The sequence below is a fragment of the Gopherus evgoodei genome, chromosome 23 (genome assembly GCF_007399415.2).
Source record: "Gopherus evgoodei ecotype Sinaloan lineage chromosome 23, rGopEvg1_v1.p, whole genome shotgun sequence".
NCBI lineage: Eukaryota > Metazoa > Chordata > Testudines > Testudinidae > Gopherus > Gopherus evgoodei.
Window position 1 is genome coordinate 8,634,409 of NC_044344.1, and position 12,741 is coordinate 8,647,149.

The window sequence follows — 12,741 nt, forward strand, 5'->3', positions numbered from 1 at the left end:
AAAGTCATTGACAGGTCACAAGCCCATGATTTTTTGTTTACTGCTCGTGACCTGTCCATGATTTTTTTTTTTTTTTAACTAAAAATGCCATGACTAAATTGTAGCCTTAGTGATAAGGAACTGAGTGGAGGCTGCGGTCACTTGGGAGAGGGAGTATGAACATGCAGAGCACATGCATGATCCCATCAGCCAATGCTGGTTAAGAGATTCCAATCTCCTGTGCATGGGGTGCATGCTCACCAAGAACGGGATCCACCTGTACAGAGACGAACACTTGAGAATGCCAGTTTCTCAAAACACCATCTCACAGATAAAGATCAAGGCATATAAAATTGGGCCCCCCAAGTTTCGACAGTCTCTGATCTGATAATGTCCCAGATCCTCCAAAATAGCCTCCTTTAAACACCACATAATGTGCCTGTTTCTGACTTTAGTAGCTAGAAGCTATTGTTTCAACACTGAAACTACAGGGGCCATCCCATGCCCCAGCATGTTTTCCAACTAGTGAACTTATTTGTATTCTGGAGGCACTCACAACACAGTATGTGCTGTCCAAACACACAGGAAGACACAATCTCTGCCCTGGTGAGCTTCCAATCAGATGCAGAGTAGGAGGGCAGGGAAAGATTTAAAAATACACTATCACATTTTTATTGTATAATAAATCCTCAGTTTGCCCCAACTGTTTGTTTATTGGTTGTCTAATTTCTTGAGGGTTTTGTAGGAGGAGACATTCAAAGGAAGAGAGAAGCGTGGTTTTAGAGAGAAGTTCAGGGAGACTGTTCCATGCACAGAATACATGAAGAAAGTGTGGGAGAAATGGACAAGTGGGTGGTTGAGACTGGGATACTTCCATAAGAAAAATGAAGAGAAGTAGGGAGGGGCAGAGGTGTGACAGGCCATCAAGGTTGAACTTCAAATGTTCAGAAGGAGGAGTAAGTTGAGAAGGTTTGAAGCGTGGGGTGACCTGGTCAGGGTAACAGGCAAGGACAACAATTCTAGAGAATGTGTTTGCTCTCTTACCCCAGGCATATACTCCATGAAAATGGTCAAGGTCTTCTCTGCTCGGTCCCGGAGGCAGCCATAATACTGAACAATGCGGTCATGCTGGAGATTCTTTAGCAGCTGGATCTCACACTCCAGAGCGCTCACTTCCTACAGATGTTGAGAGAACAGGTTAGGTACAGTGCCTAAGGACCACCACATTTCAACAACCCTTGCCTATGACACTTCCACAATGCTACTAATCTGACCCCTTGTGTCTGTGGGCTCAGTGTAAATCTATCCCCTGGATGGCATTAGCTAAGGCAGACCCTGGAAAAAGCTAATGTTCTAGCGACTACCAGGTTAATGTTTATTGTGTAAAAAGTTTGTACGTATGATTGCAGGTGCTTCACATGTAATAAGGTCTAGCAGACAGGCAGTGCTGTCCAGTGGGCTGAGTACCAGGAACTCCTGGCTTCTAGTCTTGACTACCAATGTCTTACTGCATGGCTTTGGTCAAGTGATTCAAAAAATAAATTATTTTGTCAGCTGTAACATGGGAATAGTCCCTTCCTCCCAGACTGGAGGGTTGTGAGGTTTTTGTTTGTTTATTTTTTAAAACAGCAACTGAATATAAAGCCCTGCAGATGTGCTAGGAGTGAGTGTGTAGTATCCTCAGCCCTTTAAATACCAAGGTATTTCTTAGACGCCCTTAACCTAAGAATTTCAATCACTGGTTTCCTGTCCAGATTTATGCTAGTGAGTTTTACTCAAATTCAAGCTTAGGAAGGGATGCTGATCTTGTAGGATCTAAAGCAACCACACACATGAAGATTCTCTCCTTTATCCTTGTCACAGATGCATCAGGGTTCTATAGTACAATGGCAGAAGGGCTATCCAACAATTTCAGGCTGAATCAGAGATCCTGACTACACAGGAAGCACATCAGATTCTTCCAGAGAATGAACACGCTGACCATTAAAGGTATCAGAGCACAACTGGTTTGTAGAACAGCAGCATGGTTCCCCCCAAGCATTCCCACTGATTCAGTCCTCCACACCCTGCAACAGTCTTCTCTGCCATAGGCCAGATTCCTTTCATTTGTGGAGAGGCTGCACCTTTTCAAGAGGAAGGAACTAGCCACTACACAGATAAATGAAACCAAGTTTGGGGTGTCAGCACCTCCAAAACACATTCCAGCCTGTTCTTCCTTGGCCCAGCATCATTGTCTGATTTACAGCAGAGATATTGTGTAAATGAGGGCCCACTATGGTCAGGGCCTCACTTAAATTGGGATCATAATCCCCACTGCTCAGTTAGAACAATTAAAGCCTCATGGATCAATTCTCCCGCCTCACAGCGAACTCACTAGATGCTAGGAAGCTGGCATGTTAAACTGGCAAGGAGGCCCCTGATGGCAATGCACACTAGAGTCACCGTGCAGGCATCAGCAAGTTACTCCAGTACTCTTGCAGGCCATGCACCCAATGGCCCCCTGCTCCCATTTCAACTGGAATGCCAGTTAAAATTGGTAAGTGCCAAGTTCTCAGCCTGGATGTACAGGCTTCCTTTTGGCCAAGAAGTTAGATATTCAAGTTCAGTTTGTTTAGAGAATAATAAATCCTTAGAAACTTCCTGTAATGGGTCAACACGAGATTTACCATTTTTTACCCTTAAGGGGGCTTTGCAAACACAAAATTGTGTCAAACCCCCAAATGTCTCAGCGTTAGTTTTTCTCTTGCACTTTGTCTAACAAGGCCAATGGCAACCACTCAGCACCCATAAGGAACTTGGCAACAAGCCAGTAGGGGGATGAAGGAAATAGATTTCAGTTTCAAGCTTAAGCTATTCTCAGCGGTAACAGAAGAGTGATTTTTAAATGACTCCTTGCAGCCTGGAGCCCTAGCACAGGCAGCGGAAGATGTTAGCTTCCAGAGAGACAGACACAGGCACATTACAAAATCTCAGTCTGCATGCTTAGGTGTGGCACCTTTAAGGAGTTCTTTCAAATACCTTGCTTGTTTCAGGACTGTCTGGGTCAAACTGGACCTGTTTAGCTGCAAGCTCTCTGCCAGTGTCCACGTCGTAGCACAAGTACACACGACCAAAGGCACCCTGTCCCAGAAGCTTCCCTCGTCGCCAGTTTATTGGGGCACTTGGAGCTGCAAACACAATAATAATTTGCCCAGTTACAGTGCTAGTTGAGGATCACGAGGTTTTGTACAAACATCAATCCCTATTATGAAGTGATTTCAATATCCATTTTACAGCTGGGAAGTGACTCTCCTGAGGTCGGTGAGTCAGTGGCAGAACCCTGACAAATTCAGGGCTCCAACATGCACTCCTAGACCCCTGCTCTAATCACTGAATCACACTCATGCTAAAACGAACACATGGAACAACATAACGAAATGCTGTTGTCAAGTTCCACTTGGAGCGTATGTCCCAAGTTGTTTCACTGAACTTAGTGATGCTTCACTCCACCATTACAAAAAAAGCAAACATGATTCTGGGATGCATTAACAGGTGTGTTGTAACAAGACACGAGAAGTCATTCTTCCGCTTTACTCTGCACTGGTCAGGCCTCAGCTGGAGTAGTGTGTCCAGTTCTGGGCACCGCATTTCAAGAAAGATGTGGAGAATTGGAGTAGGTCCAGAGAAGAGCAACAAGAATGATTAAAGGTCTTGAGAACATGACCTATGAAGGAAGGCTGAAGGAATTGGGTTTGTTTAGTTTGGAGAAGAGAAGACTGAGAGGGGACCTGATAGCAGTTTTCAGGTATCTAAAAGGGTGTCATCAGGAGGAGGGAGAAAACTTGTTCACCTTAGCCTCCAATGATAGAACAAGAAGCAATGGGCTTAAACTGCAGCAAGGGAGATTTAGGTTGGACATTAGAAAAAAGTTCCTAACTGTCAGGGAAGTTAAACACTGGAATAGATTGCCTAGGAAAGTTGTGGAATCTCCATCTCTGGAGATATTTAAGAGCAGGTTAGATAAATGTCTATTAGGGATGGTCTAGACAATATTTGGTCCTGCCATGAGGGCAGGGGACTGGACTCGATGACCTCTCGAGGTCCCTTCCAGTCCTAGAGTCTATGAATCTGGGGCTCCTCTGAGATAAATCCATTGGAATGCAGCCATCATATCTGGCCAGGTAAGTGGTCTATCGCTTTGGAATGCAGTATTTCCTCCCCTCAGCATCCACTCAGAAGTAGCTATTACCTCAGGGGGAGGGAAGCAAATATTAAACCCCTAATCTTGCCACAGTTGCTCCTTGCAGGGAATAAAAAGGAGATGGGTGTCCTGCTAAGGGCTAGTTTACACTGGCAATGCTAAAGCGCTGCGATGGCAGTGCTTTAACATGGCTTGTGTAGTCACGGCAGAGCACTAGGAGAGAGCTCTCCCAGCACTCTACAAAACCACCTCCAGGAGGTGCACAGCGCTGGTGCACTGTCTACACTAATGCTTTACAACACTGCAACTTGCTGCGCTGGGGGTGTTTTTTCACACCCGAGTGAGAAAGTTGCAGCATTGTGAAGTGCCAGTGTAGACAAGCCCCAAGATCAGTTCTTTCCTGCTGGAAATGACAATAAGAATGAGATGTTTTGACACCATTTCCAGGGGTCTTATCACAATTGTGGCCAGAGGAGAGTTTTGAGGGGACAAAACCTTTGTTCTATATAAATAGGAAACTCTAGTGTCAGATTCTAATAATGAAGCTCAGTTTTCCACTAAACAACATATTTTGCAATCATTTACACCAGCACAGAGAGAAACAGGAGTAACACCAAATCAGGGAGGTAGTGTTTGATCCCCACTTTGCCTCTAATTACGAAGAAAAGTTTGTAAACAAAGCATTTTCATTATAAAAAACAAGCAGCCAGCAGCCAATTTGAGGATGCAAAGAGGCAAAAAGAATTGACTTTGCTATTGGGAGTCAATGTTTTAAAGAGGTGAATTTGATCTAGTTAATTTGCTTTAAACAGTTAACCCCTACATTTGTCGCTAAACTTAACTTTCAAAGTTACTGCACAAAATCTTTGATGCTCTCCACATTCTAACACTTTGTCCTTTCGTACCTATTTTTATGAGGAAATAGCTTGGATATTTTTATTCTTTACAAACTGAAACATTCCCAAACAAGTCCAGGGTTTCATTAACATGGAAGTATATCTTACTACTAGGAATTGCAAAAATAATTCTTAATTAGTAACATACTGTAGCCTGCAAGTCTCATTCTACACAAGATAAACAGTACCAATGAAATAAACAGCTCTTTAAGAATTGCTCAAAAACCCTGGACATCACCTGGATTCAGCTGATTTCAGATTTTACCTTGTAGCAGAATTGCCAATGCTTTTTAATAAGAAAGCTAATTCTTTCAGCGTGAGCTTGCAGCAAACAGACCACTGCTGGTATGGCTCACAGAGAGGGACACGGTGTTGGGTATTTTAGGGACTGCTGTCAAAGTATTTTTATATCTATATGTTCTCATTTAGTGACACTAGAGCTATTTCAGGCATCACCAGTTACTGGAATTTCTCGTACACAGTCAGATCATGATGTATCAAAATGAGAATTGCTGAACAGTGTGACCAGGACACTGACTGGGAAGCAGAAAACAAGCCTGATATTCTAAGTCTGGAAATGCTTTCCTAGCTGGACTCTCACTGGCTTCTCCCACCACAGGGGGGAGCTAAAGTCTATCCAGCAGAAGGAGCACCAAGCTCTGAGACAATTCGTTTCTATGCATCAGGACCCATCTACCAGAGGAGCCAGAGTAGATGGCCATGTTCAAATGCAACCTGAGGCTGCATGGCTTTGGGGCAGTTTGTCCTAGTGAAGCTCTTGGACAGATGGACACCAGCTCCAGGTTCATTAAATTAAGAGCCTTCTCCTGTCATCCATGCTGCCTTCCCTCAGCACCTATTGTCCCAGATTGGCTGCTTTGGAATCTGACACTTACATTTGGTTGGGATGTTCCTTTCCTGCACGGTAAGGGAATTCTCACTGTCAGCACTCCGCAAGCGCCCACGGGGATCCAGGTATTGCAATGCCAGGCCCAAATTCTCCCCATTGGTGCTCAAGGAGCGGCTTGATGGCACTAGCGTGAATAGGTTTCCTTGGTGCCGCCGTATCCGGGGGAATGTCCTCCGGCCTGAAGATATTAACAACGGGGAAGAGGGAGAGGAGGAGAATGTTAAGTGTTGCCAAATAGCTTAGGCACAAACAGGAAAGCATGGCCAGAGCCTGAGTCCTGGGGGAAAGGGAAACCAGACATGAAATCCACCACCGTGCAGGTCACACACTGAAACATGCACATTCAGAGTATGCTGCCTGAGCGCAGGATAACTTACCCTTGATCATAACCAAGAGAGACAGGAGGGGGAGTCACTTCACTGCCCTCATTTTGAGGCATACCTCCTCTGCAGCCTCACCAAGCTCCAAACAGGAACTTACTCTTAAATTAAAGCAAGGTTTGAGGAGCCTTAGTGGGCAGGCTGCCATGCAAGCTCCGAGGCATGCTAATGGCCACACAGGCTGCAGTAAGAGGATTGAGAGACTGGCTTGCCAGATAACACCCCAGGCTTACAAACAACACAGCACAACGGGTAGTTAACTAGGGTGCGCAGGCTAAGACTAACTTAATCTCTACAATTACCCAAGCAGCCAGCAGGTCATCTAACAGACTTATTTCTTTAAATCCATCAGTGTCTTACTAAAAGGAAGCTTTAAAGACTCTTTAAAGTGAGCCAGATGAGGTATAGCTGGTGCCAAAGATCCACGCAGGATAAAAATAGCAGAGGAGACCCCCAAGGAAGAAGCCTCTTTATGTTACGGTCTCCAGCCTGTGGCCAAGGTGCTTATTCGTCATCCCAGGTAAGGCACTGTTCAGCAGGGATGCCCTCAGAGAGGGAAGGCACAGAGGGAGCAAAGGATGGCAAGCCTGCATCAGTAGGGAAACCTGGTATCACACATGACAGCATGCATCTTGAGCTACCAACACCATGCATGGCACCAGTTGTGCACACAAGAAAGCTGTGTGTGGAGAGGCTCTCCAAATAGAGAAGTTATGTTTGTGCCCTAGTTGTTAAGTTTCCCACAGCCACCCAAATGTGCTGGCTCACCTTTGGAGCTGCTGCCCACTTCCCCTCCAATTTCAACCCAAGAGGTGAAGGGCTGCAACATACTCACCGTCACTGTAATCTTTGTGTTGCATGGAGACATGGTAGCGCCGAGGGTACGTCCCTCCTTTCCCTGCTTTGTCATAGATTTGATTCTCACGATCTGGTAACAGGTAAGAAGGAGCAGAGAGTGAGACTCCTTATGCAATGTAAACAAGTTCTAAAGGCAGCACATTCCGCTATCAGCGGGCTTCATAGGAAAAGGCAGTAAATTCACAGCTTTTCATTGAAAACTTCTCTAGATGTATCCAGCAAACAAGGAGGGATAATCACCAAAAAACAGAAAATGTAAGGAGAGAGACTAATATCTGCATATAACAAATTAGCTACACTAAAGTCAGAACCTATATTGATACCTATAACGGATGCTTGTTATACAAGGTGCTGATATACCTGAGAATTCCTGTCTGTTGTCGGGGTAGCTTTGTGCTCTGGACATCCGTGATTTCCGAAAAGAAGGGCTATTTAAAAAAAAATCACAAGCCATTTCAGACAGATATTTACAGCAGTGAACACTGCAAGTTAATTCAGCTCCAGATGGATAAGTGCAGGTCTCAAAACCTCTGGTCCAGAAGCAACAGAAAGCCAAGAAGCTACCCAGCAACACGACTGATGCTGCAGTAATTTATTTCCTGCTTTTATGCTATGAAAGTTACAAGTTAAAGCCCGGCTAAACCCGTTAGATAGGTTCAATCTCCCCTGCTGGTCCAGCTTGTGCGCCTAGACTGTTTGCTCTCTGGGACAGAAAGTCTGTTACTGGTTTGACAGTTTCCCTTACTATACAGGTCAACATACACTTTTCTCTATATGAGACCAAAAGCAGCCACCTTGCCACAATACAAACATGGTGAGCAGCATCTTTTGAGTCTCTCTCTCCTGCTCCTCCCCAACACATGGCATTCTGTGACCATGCTGAAGAATAGTCCCTTCGCTGACAGCAGTGGCGGAAACTTTGTCAAGGCCTCCCAAGAGGTTAAGGTGGGTGGTTACACAAATATAGTCTTGGCTGCAAAGCCAGGCTTCTCACATCCATTTCTCCTAAATTGGTTTAGAAGGAGTGAGGCTGACCCACCTTTCAGATTCCCTAATAAGATTTCTTTCTTAGCCTTCCTAGATCCTGGCCAACCCCCGCAGGCAGCAGCCAAGCCCCCTATTGCCAGGGAGACAGAATTTAGCAACATGCAGAGAGGGGAAGAAGCTGAACTCCTCCGGGAGAAGGAAGAGAAATCCCTCATTTCCCTTTGGAATAAATGCTACATCATTTTATAAACCATACAGATCTAGTGTAATGATATGTCCCGTAACACCACAATTTGTGGGTTTTTTTTTTTTTAAGTAGTATCTTGTCAAATTTCAGTACCCTGTAGCCAGATGTTCTCCGACAGTCTAACCCCACAATCTGCATACACTGAAAGGCTGTATTTTAAACAAACAAGGCATTTAAACCCCATTTGATTCATTTTATTTTCTGGCAAAACCAAAATCTTAAAATGCAGTTAATTCTCTCTAGGAAGTATATTGGGAAATTATGTAGGACTATGATCCTATTGTCTCTAAGTAAAATGATTTAAAGTGCAAAATAAACTGACCTTTACACAACCTCATCACAATTTGATCACATAAGACCTCATAGACTCATAGACTAATAGGTCAGAAGGGACCAATCTGATCATCTAGTCTGACCTCCTGCACAAGGCAGGCCACAGAACCCCACCCATCCAAGTCGGTCTGTACCTGTCTGCTGATCTGTCCAAGGACTGACAACTTCCTGATATGGAATTTTCAGCACTGCTTAGAGGGTCCAACATCTGTAAAACAAGGCAATAAACCTGCAATAGTAGGCTGAGTTGATGTTACCACATAAGATGCTGCAGAGAAGGATGCAGTGGTCGCCATTGCCAGAGTGAGCAACTGGGGTAAGTCCAGAAAGGGAGGGGAACTATTTAGAAAGTACACCCCATCTTCACCCCATGGAGGACTTGCTGGGATTACGGTTGCAGCAGTTTGGAGTCACCATGTTATTTTAGATAATGGAGAGCCCTGACACGCACGATATGGTTAGAGCCATACAGTCTGTGTTTATATATTTAAGGAAGGAAATATACATCATACTGGAGACCAGTCAGCCTTCACAATGTATAGAGCTGTTCCACGCCCCCAGCCTTGCCAATGTGAGTGTCACCTCCCAGTTCCCATCTGTGGGCCCCATTTGACTCCAGCAGCAGCAGAGATTCCGTTCCCTAACTGACCTCTCCACTCACAAGATGCACTGTGGCCCTGCTTCCTGGTGTGTTTGAGTCTCTGCAGCCTCTGCTCAGACAGGAAAAGATCACAGAGCCAGGGGGTGGTAACCCTGGGCATGTGTGTCAAGGGTACACCTGGAGGAGCTCACTGATAGGTTGCGAGCCTGCACTGGCTATGCCTGGGGATTGCTCCTGGCAGTACAGCAGAGGGTTTCAAGGGCTGCACCAGAGTGGTACATACACAACATTTATAGGTGCATAGTTTAACTGAACAAGCAAGCAGCAGCTGTTTGCTGGTGAATATTCTAGGATGAAGGCAGGCACAGGGAAGACTGCCAGCAGTGTTGGTGCTTACTGGATTTATTCCCCACCACCCACACATTTATACTCACACACTGTTCATTGGTCTCTGGGATGAACTCGCCTTCACTGTTTATGCTGGTGTAAGACCCCTGGCGAGCAATTCGTTGTTGCCTCTCTGGAACATACCCAGGGGGAGGTGAACTTCGGCCTGTGTTCTGAGAACCTGGACCACAGACACAGAGGGAGGTTTATTACCCAGATGCTTAATGAAACAGAATTCAAGAACAGCCTGAATTCTGGAGCTCTCAAACATTCACGATGATGAGAGCAACTCTGGAGCTATCATAATAGGTATGTGCAGAGACTTTGCTCATAGGTGCTACTCACTACAATGGCTGCATTGCTAGCAAGTGAATAATTCAACAAACAAAAGGTCTGCTGTTTAAAATACCACACAAGGGTCACCTGTGAAGCCCCTGAGCCCCAACAGATCACAGCTATCTATCCTGCCCTCTTCTTTTTGAAACAGACCTCATGACACTCCAGGTGCTGCCTCCAATATCTCAGTGCTGGAAGGAGAGTGATGAGCACTCAAAGGCAGAGGGCCTCCTTGCTACCCTGACCACATAATGGAAGCATTATCCCCTTGTAGCCTGATCAGCTTCTGCCTACACAAAATGCTCCTGTCACGACAGCCATTAATTACTACATGGAAAATACAGCACCATCTACTTTGAGCAGCAGCATCACCGACACCTAACTAGCATCACATGCGCTAGCCATTCCAACATTTAGTGTTTCATTAAATATACATTATGGGAGACCTGCAGCCGTGCTGGGTTGCATTAGTAAGCACACCCAGCAATCTCTTCCTTGCCACGTGAGATTGGTACTGCATAAATAGCTTGAAGACTGCACTGCACATATTAATGCTTCAGTCTCAACCAACCTGAATGAGTCAATGACTAGAGGACAGGAGAACGATTTCTAGGGAAAAATCAAGAGCACATCACATTTTACTTGAACTCAGGGCACTGTGGTACTTACTTTAAGAGGTTTATGGTCAAGCATCTGCTTGACTGGAGTGTGTATGTGTGTGAGCGCAGAGCGTACGCTGTTTACTCAGGGTAGCCTAATCCCCAGCATTTTTCTTTCTGTGCTTCTCAGAGTGCTTCATAAAGGGATAAGGATACTGACACTTCACGGAGAAGGGGAAGGGACAGGCAAAGCTAAGGTAAGAGCCTGATTACCAGAAGGGCTAGGCTAAGCACTTACAGCTCCATCTGACTGAAGGTGTGAGTGTTCATGACCTTGAGAAAAAAAGATCAGGACCAAGGTGACTTGCCCAAGGTGGCAGAGTGAGTCAGCAGCAGAACTGGGAAGACACGACTCCCAGACTTGTGCGCTTATATGATGCTGTCTTTAACCTATGCACTAGGCCCAGCTGCTACAACAGGCACATGAAAATTGGCAAGTGCTTTCCTAATGACAATATTTCATACAGCTATTACTAATCTCCCCCCACCACCTACTCCCAGTTTATTACACTTGCGATAGTAAACTAAAATCAGGGCAACGTGCACACTGAGATAATTTGGAATGCATTGGGCGCCCAAACACGTGAAATAATTTACATCTGCTTTTTAAAAAAATCACTGCCTGATCTTCTAAGAAAGCCTATGGGGTCACATGACACTGGCAACCAATCAGAACCAAGATAAATAGGAGAGCACGCAGTAGAGCTGGGCGGAGTCAGGAGAGCACACTTTCACTTTTTCTGATACAATGCCATGGCTTGATGAAGGGAGCCCAAGTTCCACTGGCTTCAGGCCAGCCACTATTGTGGAAAGGTCACCGTCACTGGGCAGGAAAAGGAAGTTGGTTCTAAATCAATGTATATCAAGGGAAGTGAGTGGGAAAAAACACAAGTGCTGCCAGACAGCGCTTACCATTTTCAGTTTTGTTTTTTGTTTTGATAAAACTTATCTTTACTTCAGAAACCTCAACTGCATAGCAGGCAGACTGCCTGCTTTATATGATGGGTATCCACACAGGTGTATTCTGCACATCTAAACCATCACAACAGAACACTGCTCTCTATTAGCCTCCCATCTACTTCTGGCATAAAAGCAGAGCTTGAAATCCTCCAGGAAACTGGGTTACATTCCTCATCCCAAATTAAAACGGGGGTGGAGGGGAGAAAGAGGAGTCACCTTCTATAGGCTAGAGTACAACCATATCAGTGACAGGAATGGAGGCTTCTCAAGGTTTATTTTTGGGGCTACAAATGAGGTGCCTGCCTGCCACCTAATTTGTCCCATGGCTTGCCAGGGCTGAGTAAGTCCGCTGTAAAAAGTGACGTGTGTGTTTGTTGATATCACTTTGCACTGTCTCCCAGCTAGCTAAGTAGTTTGGATCTGTGAAAAGTGATATTCATATGTTTGTTAATATCACTTTTCACAGACACAGACTTACTAGCTAGCAATTCTATTAAAAAACAAACAAACCAAAAAAGCAAAAGGAACAACAACAAAAAGACAAGAACATGCAAAACACCTTATTTATGTTTCTATTCTGTTTAGGTCCAGTAAAGAATAGACACAACTGTACACTGTTATTGAGTCTGCAAAAAACCTATCATAAATAAATTACAATGATTTGGACAGGTATATGTGCATATTAATTAGCTTTAGGAAAACAGTTTTTCAGAAAAATTGTCATACCGGCCACCAGCAAGAGTTGGTGGCCGCACTTTGAGGCCACCAAAAAATTTGTTGCGAGAACCCCTGCCTCAGTACTGTGTGAGGGACTAAAATAACCTCAAGGTTGCTTCTAGCCCTACATTTTTATGATTTTATAATTACACATCAAGATTTCACATACAAAAGAAGCTTATTTATAAGTCACATTTGCGGATGGCATTTCTGTCCAAACAGCTTTCAAGGGGTGTCTCAGAGTCTGTTTTTTCCTTTTTCACATTAAAAGTTTACAGCCTTTAACAACAGTAACAGCTCTTAGCACTTCT

At 44.7% G+C, this 12,741-nt stretch overlaps 1 protein-coding gene across 2 annotated transcripts in view; it reads right to left on the reverse strand.

The window, feature by feature from the left end:
* MAP3K3 (mitogen-activated protein kinase kinase kinase 3) overlaps positions 1-12,741 on the reverse strand; it is a 52,292-nt gene that overhangs the window by 11,093 nt on the left and 28,458 nt on the right. For both annotated transcript variants that reach the window (XM_030541089.1, XM_030541090.1), the window contains exons 8-14: positions 9,806-9,939; positions 8,905-8,978; positions 7,564-7,631; positions 7,181-7,273; positions 5,952-6,143; positions 2,998-3,146; positions 1,024-1,155 (exon numbers count right to left, since the gene is read on the reverse strand). In XM_030541089.1, coding sequence (XP_030396949.1) covers positions 1,024-1,155; positions 2,998-3,146; positions 5,952-6,143; positions 7,181-7,273; positions 7,564-7,631; positions 8,905-8,978; positions 9,806-9,939 — 842 coding nt within the window. The remainder of the gene's footprint in view (positions 1-1,023; positions 1,156-2,997; positions 3,147-5,951; positions 6,144-7,180; positions 7,274-7,563; positions 7,632-8,904; positions 8,979-9,805; positions 9,940-12,741) is intronic.